This window comes from Hippopotamus amphibius, chromosome 7 (assembly GCF_030028045.1).
Source record: "Hippopotamus amphibius kiboko isolate mHipAmp2 chromosome 7, mHipAmp2.hap2, whole genome shotgun sequence".
In the NCBI taxonomy this organism is placed as follows: Eukaryota; Metazoa; Chordata; class Mammalia; order Artiodactyla; family Hippopotamidae; genus Hippopotamus; species Hippopotamus amphibius.
Window position 1 is genome coordinate 129,498,985 of NC_080192.1, and position 14,058 is coordinate 129,513,042.

General features: G+C 50.3%; 2 protein-coding genes across 2 annotated transcripts in view; one reads left to right on the top strand and one right to left on the bottom strand.

Moving 5' to 3' along the window:
* The first annotated feature begins 759 nt into the window (after positions 1 to 759).
* Positions 760 to 3,814, top strand: POMC (proopiomelanocortin). Its single transcript, XM_057742424.1, has 2 exons — positions 760 to 891; positions 2,987 to 3,814. The coding sequence occupies exons 1-2, from the start codon at positions 760 to 762 to the stop codon at positions 3,638 to 3,640; spliced, it is 786 nt and encodes a 261-aa protein (XP_057598407.1). The 3' UTR covers positions 3,641 to 3,814.
* A 1,953-nt stretch (positions 3,815 to 5,767) lies between these two features.
* EFR3B (EFR3 homolog B) overlaps positions 5,768 to 14,058 on the bottom strand; it is an 88,068-nt gene continuing 79,777 nt past the window's right edge. Inside the window, exons 20-23 of the mRNA XM_057743431.1 lie at positions 12,734 to 12,782; positions 11,599 to 11,705; positions 10,203 to 10,252; positions 5,768 to 9,804 (exon numbers count right to left, since the gene is read on the bottom strand). Of these exons, the coding sequence (XP_057599414.1) occupies positions 9,699 to 9,804; positions 10,203 to 10,252; positions 11,599 to 11,705; positions 12,734 to 12,782 (312 nt within the window). The 3' untranslated portion in view covers positions 5,768 to 9,698. The remainder of the gene's footprint in view (positions 9,805 to 10,202; positions 10,253 to 11,598; positions 11,706 to 12,733; positions 12,783 to 14,058) is intronic.

The window sequence follows — 14,058 nt, forward strand, 5'->3', positions numbered from 1 at the left end:
TAATATGTTCAGGAGATGAACCAGTTTTAAAAGAATGGGGGTCTAATTTAAACATAAGTCTCTCCAAAGTTACAGGGGTCTGGGAAATAGTGATCCCCTGAGTGATTTGTGTACAGGACATCAAGTTGGATTGGCTGAGGTTTGGCTCAATTGAACAGAGGTTTTATTTGCCTTTATGCAAACCTACCATTCATAGGAAATAGGGTTCCTGAGGAATGATAGACTCCTGGTGGAGAGGAATAGACCACCTCGAGCAGGGGTTTCAGAGTGCTTTGTCTTTCCCAAGTTACTCCTTGGGTCTGGAGTGTTAGAACTATAGTTTCCTGAAGACGGTAAAATAGAAAAGCTCTGTGCTGGATCAGGAGAACTTAGCCTTACATTGTCATGAGCATCTAAGTCATTGTCTCTCTCTGAGCCTTAGTTTCCTCATCTCTCAAATAAGGGGCTAGACCAAATGACCCCTAAAAGAGCTTCCAGCCCTAACATCCCTTGGGGTCTGATTTTTAATAGGAGACAAAGGGGAAATTGTGCATAGTTTATCCAGGTCCCACTGCCCTCCTCTCTATCACAACTCACACGACCACCCTGCACACCAACCTGCTCCTTGAACTTGTCCTCAAAAAGCCTTGAGCTCCACAAATGAGTGTATTGTTAATGTTGGCTCATGGTCCTTCCTGATGAGTGGCCAACATTGTTCTGCTCCTTGCAGGGGTCCCACTAATCTTGTTTGCCTCTGCAGAGTCTCAGCCTGCCTGGAAGATGCCGAGATTGTGCAGCAGTCGTTCAGGTGCCCTGCTGCTGGGCTTGCTGCTTCAGGCCTCTATGGAAGTGCGTGGTTGGTGCCTGGAGAGCAGCCAGTGTCAGGACCTCACCACGGAAAGTAACCTGCTGGTATGTAGGCCATGGCCGCCATCTTGGTTTGGGTATCAGATGGGACTGGGGCTGGGACAGCACAAAGAAAGTGGTATGGGGAAGGGGAAATTCATTCCCAGAGATATGGATAACTCAACCAAGGGCAGGAATAGACCTCTAGGGTGAAGTCAAATTGGGTCAAGGAAGGGAGGAAGCAGCTTCAGGGAGATGGGTCTGGTCCCCAATTTCTGCTTGATTATTTTTACTTCCTGCCCTGTCTTCTTGTACAGAGACCCACTCCATTTAAACTATTTAGAGATTCATGCCATTAAAACAAACAATACTAACAATAGCAATAACAATAATTGCTCCTTTAACTGATCCTGTACTTTCAATCTTTTAGCCCCCAAATTATTCCTTTTTAAATAACTTCATATCACTTGCCATTTTCATTCCATTTTTCTTCCCTTTCTATCTACTACCAGTTACAAGCCCATCAAGATAGTACTACAAACCATCTCTAGAGGGAGAAGGAAAAACCCAGGTGCCATTTTCCTTTAACTCATGCCAAATGCCTCATGCTTCTCACGGAGGACTGACCTCCAGCAGCCTTTCCAGAAGCATATAAAGGCCCTTTGTGCAAGGTCACCACAGAGAGTGTGTGTGTGTGTGTGTGTGTGTGTGTGTGTGTGTGTGTGTGTATTTGTATTGTGAGGCATACATGAGAAACAATATCAAGTCAAGGCTAAAAGACACACTGCTGGTGTCTGTGACTGAGTTCCATCCTGCTGCGTGTACCTGCCTTGTGAGGGTAGAGTGCATATTACTACTTTTGGTGTGCTTTGTCAGTAGAGAAGCTGAGCTTAGGTGAGGAGAGAGACTTTCTCTCAAAAACAGAGCAGGTTGCATGTGGAATATAAAATAGCAACAAAGAGCCCAGGAAATCCTGTGAGCTCTAGTTCAGAGAGACCCAAAAGACTGTTGACCAGAGACACCCATTGCACAGCCTCTCCACTTGAAAGCTCACCAAGGAAGGATCACTGGCTGTGGTCAGAGCCCACTGGTTCTAGTCCCAATTCTGTCACCAATGGGCTGTGGAAACTTGCCAAGTTCCTTTCTCCTCTCTGAGAAATTGTGTCATTGTGTGTCCAGGGGAGAGGAGTATGAGATAATTTTTGTTTTCCACTGTTAATATTCTGCAGTGTTATAATTCTAAATCCCTGGAGTATGAAACTGCCAACTGAACAGAGTGGGTGGGACCGTTCTGTTTCCTCCTTTGTTGTCCTGAGTAACTGAAAACTCAAGGCTGCAGCCTCGAGGTCATTTTCCTAAGCAAATGTGTGCCAAAGTTGAGTTGTCTAGTTACAGGGAGCAGAGACACAGGCTCCGTGACCCCTGTGATGGAAATAATCCTGACTTTCTACCCTTCCCCGCAGTCAGAAGGTGACAGGGAAGTGAGCCACCCCCTTCCAAAGCTGATTGCGGAAAATACAGGATCAGCTCGGAAGACTTGAAAGTACCAGAGAAAGTGCCAGATGGGTGTAGGCAAGTTTGGAGGGAGATAGCTGGTGGGGGGGGGGAGTGCAGGAGGTAGGTTTGCAGACCACTGGGGTAACGTTGAGGCATTACTGAAAATATAGGCCTTAGAAACCTGACTTCTTTTCTCACCTTGGGGGATTCTCTCTCAAATTTCAACCCAGTGCCCTTCCTAGACGTGAACTGAACCATATTTATTTATTCAGTATTCATGAAGTGCCAACAACTACCACCCACCAGCCATTTACTGATGAATTCCTATATATCTGGCTTATAATGTTTAAGACGCTGACCCTGCCCACAAAGTTACGGGACAAGTAAACTACTGAGTGGGACGGGGATTTTGCTGTAGCTGCCGGGCAGGGGTACCAGGGGTCCAGGGGACAAAAGAGGTGCTGCCCGCGCTGAACCTCAGATGTCCGTGGGTGCCCACAGGCGGGGGGCGGGCAGACGTCCTCCGCGGGGAGCCCATCGTGCACGGGAGACGCTCGGGCGGCCCGCACGTGCGGAGGGCGCGGAGGGCGCAGGCGCAGCGCGGGGGTGGGGCGCGCGGGGTCGCCGGGGTCGGGGGCCTGACGCGCTCGCCGCTCTCCCGCAGGCGTGCATCCGGGCCTGCAAGCCCGACCTGTCGGCCGAGACGCCCGTGTTCCCCGGCAACGGCGACGAGCAGCCGCTGACCGAGAACCCCCGGAAGTACGTCATGGGCCACTTCCGCTGGGACCGCTTCGGCCGCCGGAACGGCAGCAGCGGCGTCGGCGGCGCGGCCCAGAAGCGCGAGGAGGAGGTGGCGGCGGGCGAAGGCCCGGGGCTCCGCGGCGATGGCGTCGAGACGGGCCCGCGCGAGGACAAGCGCTCCTACTCCATGGAGCACTTCCGCTGGGGCAAGCCGGTGGGCAAGAAGCGGCGCCCGGTGAAGGTGTACCCCAACGGCGCCGTGGACGAGTCGGCCGAGGCCTTCCCCCTCGAGTTCAAGAGGGAGCTGGCCGGGGAGCGGCCCGACCCGGCGCGCGGCCCCGAAGCCCCGGCCGAGGGCGCGGCCGCCCGGGCCGAGCTGGAGTATGGCCTGCTGGCGGAGGCCGAGGTGGCCGAGAAGAAGGACGAGGCGCCGTATAAGATGGAGCACTTCCGCTGGGGCAGCCCGCCCAAGGACAAGCGCTACGGCGGCTTCATGACCTCCGAGAAGAGCCAGACGCCCCTGGTCACGCTGTTCAAAAACGCCATCATCAAGAACGCCCACAAGAAGGGCCAGTGAGGGCACCGCGGGCTGGGGCTTCTCCCCCCAGGGAGTCGACCCGCAAGGCCCCACCTCCTGCCCTCCTGCCGCCTCGCAGCCTGGGTGAGGACTTGCCCAGGCGCTGATCGCCAGATATGCCACCTCTTAAAGCTGTCTGTAGTTAGGAAATAAAACCTTTCAAGTGTCGCATCCAACTCTGACTTTGAATATTGACTGGGTGAATAAACAGCAAACAGACATCCATCAAATAAAGAGCAGCACATACTGGTGGAGAGATACTGGTTTCCATGTGACCGAGTGGTAGTATGTGTCATAGGCTATAGTGGGAATAAAAAGAAAATGTATTTCCGTCCCTGCCCCTAATAAATGGGTCTTCAAGGGGTCAAATAGTTTGGGTGATGACTCAGTGTGGCTACATTTCCCACTCGCCACTGAGTGAGAAAAGACTGCTCAGCCAACGGACACCTCAAAAGGCAGGATTCCTCCAGTTGACCCTGGTTGCCATCCAATTCCAAGAGCCAGAGGGACACGATGAAGCCCGAACGAAATTGGGAGGGCTCTCTGGGCTCTGAGGTGGAAGCTGTGGTAATGCCTCCCTGGATCTAGCAATCTGTGGGACCTTAGGCAAGTCTCTGAACTTCTCCAAGATTTAGTTCTCTCATCTACCCCTTTCTTCCTTACCACTGTGAGGGCTATTGTGAGGATTAATGAGAAAATGAATGGGGTCATCTTTTTATCACCGAGAGACAAGTGTGAGAGCTGAGGGTTGGTATCAGTTCGAATTTGACTGCCTTCCCAGGCTACTCTCAGATATTCTCAAGCACTGGGTCTCACCCACATAGACACACACCCATGGAGACACATCTGTATAAATACAACACGACATGCACAGATGCTTCTTCCAGTTCCTGAGGCTCAAGCCTTGAGGTCTATCATGCCCTTGTCACGCCCAAGCTCTCTCCTCATGCTGTCCAGCTGCAGCCTTCTCTTCATTCTCAGTGCTCCCGGCTCAGGTCTTGACTATCCTAACAGCTTCCTAACCAACTAGTGTCCTTGTCTCCAGTTGCCTTCTTCCCCAATCCATCATACAAATTCTTCATATTAATGTATACAAAATCTTGCTTTCTCCACATTCCCTGGCTCAAGACACAAAACAATCACCCTACCCCCCACTCTTCCATCAATTCCAAACTGGTGGGCATGGCACACACAAGGGCCCTTGTCCATCAGTTTCACTCTCCTTACCAAACCCCACTTCCCTGGTCTTCTCACTCTTCTCCCATCCTCGTCCACCCTCTGCCTGGAATTCCCCACCTTCCCCCTCCATTTTGAATGTTAACCTTTTTTCAACATGAGCCCAGGCTCAAGCCCACTTCTGCTGGGAAAGTTGAGATCTCTTGCAGCCACGCCTACTCATTTTCAGGGTTTCTGCAGTCAGTTCCTCTGCACTGGGGGGCATGCAGTCCAGCTCGGATGGCAAGTTTCTTGCTGCACATGCTTCTTGTGCTCTTCTCTCAGGGAAACTGTAAGCTCCACGAGGGCAGAGGCCAAGGGTTGTGCTTCTTTTATATGTCTCTGTGATGTTTTCACAACGCTGGGGCAGATACACACCTTTACAATTCACAAGAGACTCACAGACACTGATACACAGAGATGCACATCTCCGCGTCAACTGCATCAGACACACCAGTGGATGATACAGATCAAAGCCAGCTGGGGAACACTTCTCTATGGTACTTCCATATTTACCCCCATAGTCTGATGCTCTTAGAAGTTCACAATTAAAGAAAACTGGAATGCACCTGGGAAGTCCTGATGTAAAGGGAATCAGAAAGCCAGACTCTTTAAGATAAAATCTTGCTCAATGGGTTATATGAAATGGGGCTAGAATCTAGTCATTGTAATGAAGAAACGGCCCAGGCCTTCCCATCTGAGGATGCTCCCATGCTGGGAATCCTGGGCCTCGTGTTTACATCTCGGTAGCATCCTGTCCCTTACCCTCCTTCCTTTTGAGGCAAGTAAAATAATGGTAGGTGGGGGTGGCTAAATGTCCGTGGTTAATGCTGGTGGTATTTTCAGATCCTGTTTGCATCTCAAAAAACCATTTACTTTAAAGAAATCAAATAGACAACTGTGTGGTGACAACATTAACATTTATTTGAAAAGGGCATCATGAAGGCTCATTGGGAAATCACGACTAATAGTCCTAAAGAATTATCTTGCTAAGAGTCCTTCTTACTACATCTCCCGCCCCTCCCCAATCCTCCTTCCCTTCCTTAAACTAATTTGATTCAATGAGTTCAAAATACACAAAACTGTCACAGGCACTAATTCTGCACTCACATATAAATACATCAGCTATTATATACATACATTGTCAACTATGAACTACACTATATACACATGCACACACATGGGCACACACACACTCGCCAGGTCATGAAGGTCTAAATGAACACAGACATGTTACAATGTATGTAATGCTGCAGCATTTGTGTATTCACAGCTCTGCACTCCACAGGCCAGAATCAACAGCCATGGAGGAAGAGCTTGAAAGAGGAAGGTGACGGGCTGAGGCCCCAAGGTCCCCTGAAGGAGAAAAAGACCTGATCAACCCGGTTGGTGCTAAAAGAGCATGGAAAACAGGCCACAGAGTCCCTCCCACAGGCCTGTGTCCCCTTCCCCACTTCCCCAACTGGCAGGCCCCACCACAACCATCCTTCTGCAGGCTTCATTCCTAGGCCAGATTTGGGATAAGGGGTATTTTCATTAGAAGATTTCTGGGTTTAGTGAGATGAAGAAGTAACACACTGCCCTCAGCATTCTCCCCAGATGTAAGGAAGATGCCTTGTTTCAGCACAACCCGCCTGCCAGGGTCTGTGGGTCCGGAGAAGTAGGTGTGGCCTGCCCTGAGGAGCCCAATTCCCTGTCTACAAACTTAATATTCAGCCTAACAGCTCAGGTCTAGTCTTTTCCCACAAGCCCCAACTGGCCAGCTGCCATTTCATGGTCATGAAGAGGAATTGGTAGAAATAGCCTCACTTCTCAATGAGACTCTTTGTACCCAAGTCAGAAGTCCCAGGGACAATGGAATAGCATCTGGAAAGTGTCATGACCCAGATGCCCCTAGGGAAGCCAGGAGGTCTGGTCTTTGAGGCATCTAAACAACTGCAAGGCTGTTCTGATTCTTAGGCCAGTTGAAACATATCCTCTGGGACTGAGAACACCCAGTGCAAAGGGCAGTGCACCTGTGACCCTGTACTTCAAGAACTTCTGATGGTCCTGGTCCCGCCTTTTCACTGCCCATCCATCTATACTTATGCTGGAGGTGGAAGGCTGGACAGAGGAGACTGTCTGAGGATTTTTCTTGTTCTTCTGATCTGCTCAGGCTCCTGCTCTGGGGAGGAGGTGTTTAGGAGTCAAGAAATCACTTATTTCTACCCTACAGAAAGAGGAAAACAGAAATAGGCACAGGCCATGGGGGACCCCTTTGCAAGGAAAACCAGAAGGAGCCTCCAGGGTCACACTGGGCTTTCCTCTTATCTGCTTCTCACGCACTTATGGGATTCAACAAAGTTCGCTAACTTCCAAATCCCAAATGCTACTGGGTTCTGTCAGCAGAACCCTACCCCTCACCCAAGAAGAAGAGTCTTCAGTGGTTTTGGATGGCCTTGCTGACTCAAAATCACAGCAGAGAAGGGTAGCAAAAAAGTCTGGTCACTTGACATGGTGCCACCAGATGCCAGAGCGCTTGGAAGGCAGGAAGAGTGATGCTAGGCTGAAGGCCTGGGTACCCACCAAACTCTGTTTGGCCTCTTTCCCAGGGCTTGGGAGGGCAGGGGTAGGGTGAAGGAGACTGCTTAATTTACCATTTAATTGTTCAAGTTAATGTTCATCATAAACTTTCTGATTCCGAGGCATCTTTGGCCAGAATCCAGATTCTACTCTGTGTCAGCAGGCAAGCTAATGTTCTACTGAGTGTAAATTTAAATTGAGACCGAGAAAAGAGGCACTCAAAATTTGGCCAGGTCTCCAAAAGAAGCACATCTTTGCTAGGTATTGGTGACATAAAGAAAAAGCTGCTTCAGACAGAGGAAACAGCAGTGGAATGTATGAAGAATGGGAATCCTGCACCATTTTTCTTCACTCTATTCCCAGGGTGGGGATGAGGGAGAGACAGCTGATGGACCTGTAGGTCTCTGGTTCTAGTGCTGGCTCTAGAAAGAGGCTCCAGGGAATGACTCCCAAGTCCCAGAACCAGGGCCCCAGAGCAGCGCTCGCAGTGCAGATGCCATGAGGTGGACACTACAGTCAGAGAAGCATGAGAGAGAAACAGGGCTTCGCGTCAAAGCCAAGCAGGGGAGAAAGATGGGAAGATCCACTGAGGAAAAGACATGTTTGTGGCTCAAGATTTAGATTTTTCTCTAAAGTTTCTTCCAAAGGTTATTGGTCTTCAAGTTTGTTTCTAGTCATTTTAAACTTGGTTTCTTAATAAAGAGATATTAAAGTAAAGAGAAATCTCAGTTCATGCTTTTAAAGTTGGGTTGAGCGGTAGCCAAAAGCCATAGAGCAGAGGCAAAGGCCGTGGGGGAAGCAGGAGCCGGGCTCTGCAATCCTGTAAACCCTCTGAAAGCCTCAGGCCCATAGCACAGAGGCAGCGACCGAGGCGGGAAACTACAGGAATGAGGGTCAGGCATTCCCCCTACCCAACAAGTTTACTGCACATGCAACAGGAAAGTACATATGTTAAGATTCTCCTGGTTTGGGCAAAAACACCCATCTGTCCTGATAACCAGACTCTCACAGTGTGTCTGTACAGGGCCATGCATCGGGGTGTGACCGAGGGTGTCCCCAAAAGACTGCCCTCCCCTTAGCAGAAACAGCCTGCTTCCGACCCCGCCCCCTGCTGCCTAAAACTGTACCCTCGAAAGGGGTTCCTTTGGGTCAAGAAATCTACTCACCCTCCCTCTTTTCAAAAGCAAATTCTCCAGGGAGGAATCATTTGATCACTCTCACCTTTCTGTGAGTCATATCAGCTCAGAAAAGTTATGGGAAGTTAGACTGGAAAAGAAGAAGAAAAGGGCTATTCTGGACCAGAGGGTGCTGCCCAGGAAGAGGCCCGGGTGAGGTTCTGCGAGAGGCCGCTCACATCAGGATCCTCAGGAAGAAAGGCATCAAAGAGAGAGAACTCAACTCAGAAGAACATCCCTCTGGACAAAGGAGGGGAGATGCTACAGAGGGACGCACGCAGACTTGCCCGCGTCTGCCCGCTGCTCCTCTACAGGAGGCCAGCCCGTGCTCCTGCTCCCTGGCCCAGCCGCCCAGCCTGGGGAGAGCAGCCCCCTCTATCAGCGGCCTGCCCACCCTTCACTTCATCCTCTGCTGCCCCCCATGGTGTCTCTAGCCCAGCTCCTATTATAAGGGCTCAATATTAATTAACAATATAAAGAACCACGAAGAGGCAACTGGCAGGGTGAGCAGGGGAGTGGAAGAGACTGGAAGGCCTTTGGACCCTCAAATGGGGAAGGAGGAGGGGGTGTTCTGGAGGAGTTCAGTGCCCCATCTTCCAGCTCTCACACGCTGCTGCTTTACAGGAGGAGCTGGCCTCGCTTCCTCCCGATTGCAGTCTACGGCTTCCTTTGACCAACTGTGTCACCATCTAGTTCCCTCCTGCGAGGATGGCAGGCAGGCCCCCCTAGGCCCAGCCCTGTGAAAAAGCCCTTCACTCACTACACTAAGCAGGAGCTTCCTGGGACCTCAGCCTCTCTCTGAGACCTCACCATGGCTCTTGGCCCCAGGCTGACACAGAAGAGGAGACAAAGGACACAGGTGGAATGCTTATTGGCCCCAGAGGGGCAGGTGGCCGGATCTCCCTCAGGGAAGACAAGGAGGAAGCGGGGAGGCTGAGAGGGGGCTGAGGGGGCCCTGGGGCTCCACCTTGCTTAGCTGGGGAGGTACTGCTGTCCAAGGTGCTTTTTCTCTGAGATCCCAGTTAGATTTCCATGTCATAGACGTGGGCGTGAAGGCAAGCCCCTCCCTCAGACCCCACCCCTCCGAGAAGCTTGTGTCTTGGAATTCAGTATACGCACAGATCGGGAAACTTCATCTCATAAACGGGGATGGAGTGGTTCTGAGGCTGGCCATAGGCTGCGGTGATGGTTCCTGATGGGCTTGGGGGGGGCCTGGGGCAGAAACACGAGGAGAAAGGCATGAGGAGGGGGTTCTGGGGTCCCACTCCATGCAACAGAGCAGCTGACTGAGGTTTCTCTTTGGATAGGCACCAGAGACTTTGTCATTCCATGGTTCCCAGGATTCTACAGTGACTCTGTTGCTTTAGAAAGTAAAGTACTAGCTTGTGACACTAGGACCCCCGGCTCCCTTCCAGAGTTCACTGAGCTGTCTCTTTCCTCCTTCAGTCTCTGTTTCCTTTTCTGGGGAGAGTTGGTGGCCGACTCCAGCCCTGGAGACAGAGGCTGGGGGCAGGGAGGGCTGAAGACAGGTGTGAGAGGAGGACTTAGGGGGAGGGGTACCTACACTGAGCCACAGAGGTGAGCATCCCCTGCCCAGGGCTGCCACTTACCGGATGGTGATCTCAAAGATCTGATTGAGTTTGCTCTGCAGCAGTGATGCCTAGACACAAACAGAGGGAAAGTGAGCTGGGGCTCCCTGCACCTCTGCCAGCTGACTCCCAAGCCTGTCTGTCCAGCATGCACTGGAGGTGCCAGGCACTTGTGGTCTTAGGAAAGAAACCGCTGTGAGCTCATTTCCAGCACTTATCTGTGGACCCTGGTGGTGGGTTCAGATCAGACAGCGTTGCCCAGCAAAGGCCTGCTGGGGACAGCACAAAGGCCACGAATTCCAGGAAGGACAGCAGTTCTGGAAGGGCCCTTAGCTCCTCCAAGGGGGGCAATAGGGCCTACTGGGCAGAGAGTCAGGAGGCTCAGAGCTGGTTCCAGCTCTTGCCTTAACTCCCAAGGAGCAGTTGTGCAAAGTTGGTGCATTAGGGAGGAAGCTCTCTCTGGTCCCTCCTGGCCCCAACTAAGTCCATGTACACAGAGAATGAAACTGTGCTCAACTCTCAGCTCACGAAATGAGCAACATCTGTCTCTCAAGATGGGACAAGAGGTTAGCATAATATAAGCTCAGAAAAATCTGTATTATATTTACATAGATTTTATATACTATAATATATATTACTATATATAATTATTATAATAATGAGAAGTTTATGTATATATATTAGAAATACATATAATAGAAAATTACATGCATTTTTATTGAGAGGAAAAAGTACAAGAAAAGATAAGTTATCTGTAGACTCTGGATGTTTATAATTATGTTTCATTGTTACAAAGATGGACACTGGGACTGACAAATCCTGGTATGTCATATTCAAGAAATGTGTGTGCTCTTCCCTTAACCATAAACATGAGTCCGTCTTTCTACCCGTCTGCTGCCCTCTCATTCAAATCTCTTTTCCAAGATCGGGCTGTTCCATTCTGCCCGCCGGGGTCCTCCAGCTGGAAACGGGCCCTGTAGCGAACACTGGCCATCGTTTCTGTGCCATGGCCCCTTCCCCCATCGTCACTCCATAACATGACGACCTTAATGGCAACAACCTCGCAGAGTTGTCATGGGAATGAGATCAGCTGATAAGTGTAAGATGCTCTGGTGAACTGTAAGTGCTATTTACATGCTTGCTCTGATGATTAGAATTATTGTAATGTATTTATTTGGCACAGGAGATCCTGAGGTCAGGATTTCTTCCTTATATGAAAATTGTGACCTCTGGAGGGGTGTATGACTAGCAGCCTTTTGGTTCACGGGGAAACAATGTAGTGCCAGGGCACCGTTGGGACCTAAACCCTAATTTCTGGGTGACGACAATACAAGATCTCCTAGAAACTCAGTCCTGCCCTGGACCCGCATCCAGCGTCCGTTTGGTCCCAGAATGGACCCTGTTACACCTCACTTACCCGGGCCCCGCAGTGTGCTGCAATCTCTTCAAAGGGTGCCTTCTGGAACTTCTCCACCACCTGTCGCCGCCGTTCACGCTCCTGCTCCTCGACGGCCACACTGTCCACTGCGGCACAGAGAGCCCGGTCAGCCCCCATGATGCGGTCTCAAGTTGCCGCATCCCCCCAGCTCTCTCCTCTGCTGAGGGGGCGCAGGGCGGCACGGAGGGTGCTGTGCCTTCACTTGGCCCCGGGAGGGCTAGACCCTTTCCTGATTCTGCCCGAGGGTTCAGCCCCGTTCCTTGCCTAAGAGTTTGAAAACTAGTTAAGTGGACCCTTAAGTGGGGCTAAAGACCCATATAGCTGCATTGCCACTGGGACTCTTAGGCAGAAGTTCCTGGACCAGGAAGTACTCTGGGAGTAATACAAAAAGGGACATTAACAATGGAAAAGCCAGCTAGGCCACAAAAGCCAACGAAGACCCTCTATGGCAGAGCAATCTGAGGCCATTCAGTTTAAGGCTTCTGCACATGGCTCTCGGTATCCGAAATGAAGCAAAAAAAAAAAAAGAGGGGTATGAAATATGTTTATCATGCCCAGTTTAAGAAGGCAGAGCAGTGGGAACGTTTTGAAGGAGTACCATGAACGACAACAAAAATAAAGATGTTATCAGTTATCGGAAAAATTCTCTAATCCGGGATATTAATAATTCAGATCAGGTAATACTGCCTCTTAAAGTCTAGTGCCATTATTAAATAAACAGTACTAGGATTTGTTCTTAATGATGTTTTCATTGGCCAACTTGTTCTTTTGTATGACACTCCACCAGAAGATTGTCAAAGTATTTATACAAATTAAAATTGCTTTTTACCTGATTGGCTGTCACCCTCAACGGACTACTTTTAACAGCAGTGGTCAGTAGGAAAAGGGTCCCTGGCATAGGACACTGACCCCCGTAAGAGAGGGGGAGCTGCTCATTGCAGCTTCGGTAGTTGCGGAGGGTTTAGAGGAAGCCACCAGCCTCTCCCCTCACATCTGCGGGAATCGCACTTGGGAGGGCAGCAGACGGGGCACTCCCACCCCCATGCACACCCACACGCCTCCCCAAGACCCAGCCCCCCCTCCCTTGGGGAGGGGGAGGGGGTCTCCCACTTACCAATGGCCTTCTTCAGCGTCTCGTAGGTGATCTCCTCGGCAGGCACTCGCTGAGGGAGAGGGGACAGAAGTGCGAAGAATGCTCAGAAAACTGGAGCGGGGGGCGAGGGGGGGGGCCACCTCGGCTTCCTCAGTTACCTGGCAGCCCCTTCACTTCTCCGAAGAGGGTCCTGATGGGCAGAAACTCCCTCAGGACACCCACATTCTCACCAGGGTCTCCGGAAGCTGCCGGAGCAGGCACAGAGCCTCCAACTAAAGGAGAGCAGTGAGAGATGGAGGCGGGGAGGCTCGTTCCTCATCCGTCACACGTCTCACCTGAAAGAACTCACGGGCCCCTCTCTCTCCCCTCCCCCCAGCAGGTCACATTAAGCCCCTGGGAAGAAAATACTGTAATTCAAACAAATCTCCAGAGACTGTAACAGAAAATATTTGAAACAAGAGAAGGTGGTTAGCAAATATAATCTCGTGAAAATTTCGAGAACTGGTTAACATTTTTGAAGACTTCTGATATTAAATTATCCACCACAGTGATCTGAGTATTCAGTAAAGGGAAGACACACTGAGGTTGGTCCAAGGACTTGGGTCACAGGATCTCAGTGTTCTGCAGAACCCATAAAAGGGGTGGAAAATAATAAAACCCAAAGAAGGATGTTCCATGGATGAGTGGCCTTAGGTCAGATGCTGAAAACTGTGAAAGAATTTGGACTAAATTCCAGGAATTCCCCACTAGACCATGAACTCCTTGAGGCAAGACCGTGATTTATTCATATTCTAGTACTTAAATGTAATATTAAGTGAAAGAAGCAGACACAGGGGAGAATGATTTCATTGATATAAAGCTCAAGAAGTGACATAAGTCAGGCTAGTGGCTCCCTTTGGGGCGGGGGTGCAGAGGCAGGGCTCCTGGAAGACAACGTTCTAGCCCCTGATCTGGGTGTGAGTGCATGAGGGCACGCGGGTGTATATTCATTTTGTGTCAATTCATTGAGCTTGGAATTCCATAAATGCTAGTTTGAGTAGGAATGGATGCAGTTGTGGGGATGGGATAAAGTCATCCAGCAAACAAGTGAGCACCAACTATGTGCAGGATTCTTGGCTAGTCATTCTGCAGAAATTGCAAACTGTATTATTATAGGAATTACATGCAAGAGAGAGCAATCATTCACTTTGAAGAGTCATTCACTCTGAAGATTCACCCTTTGCCCGTCTGTCCATCCATTCATCCATCCACCCATCTGTCTGTCCATCCATCCATCCATCCACTGTCAGCACTGACCAACATCAGATATTCAAGGGTAAGGTGATAGGGAACCATGTGGTCAAGAG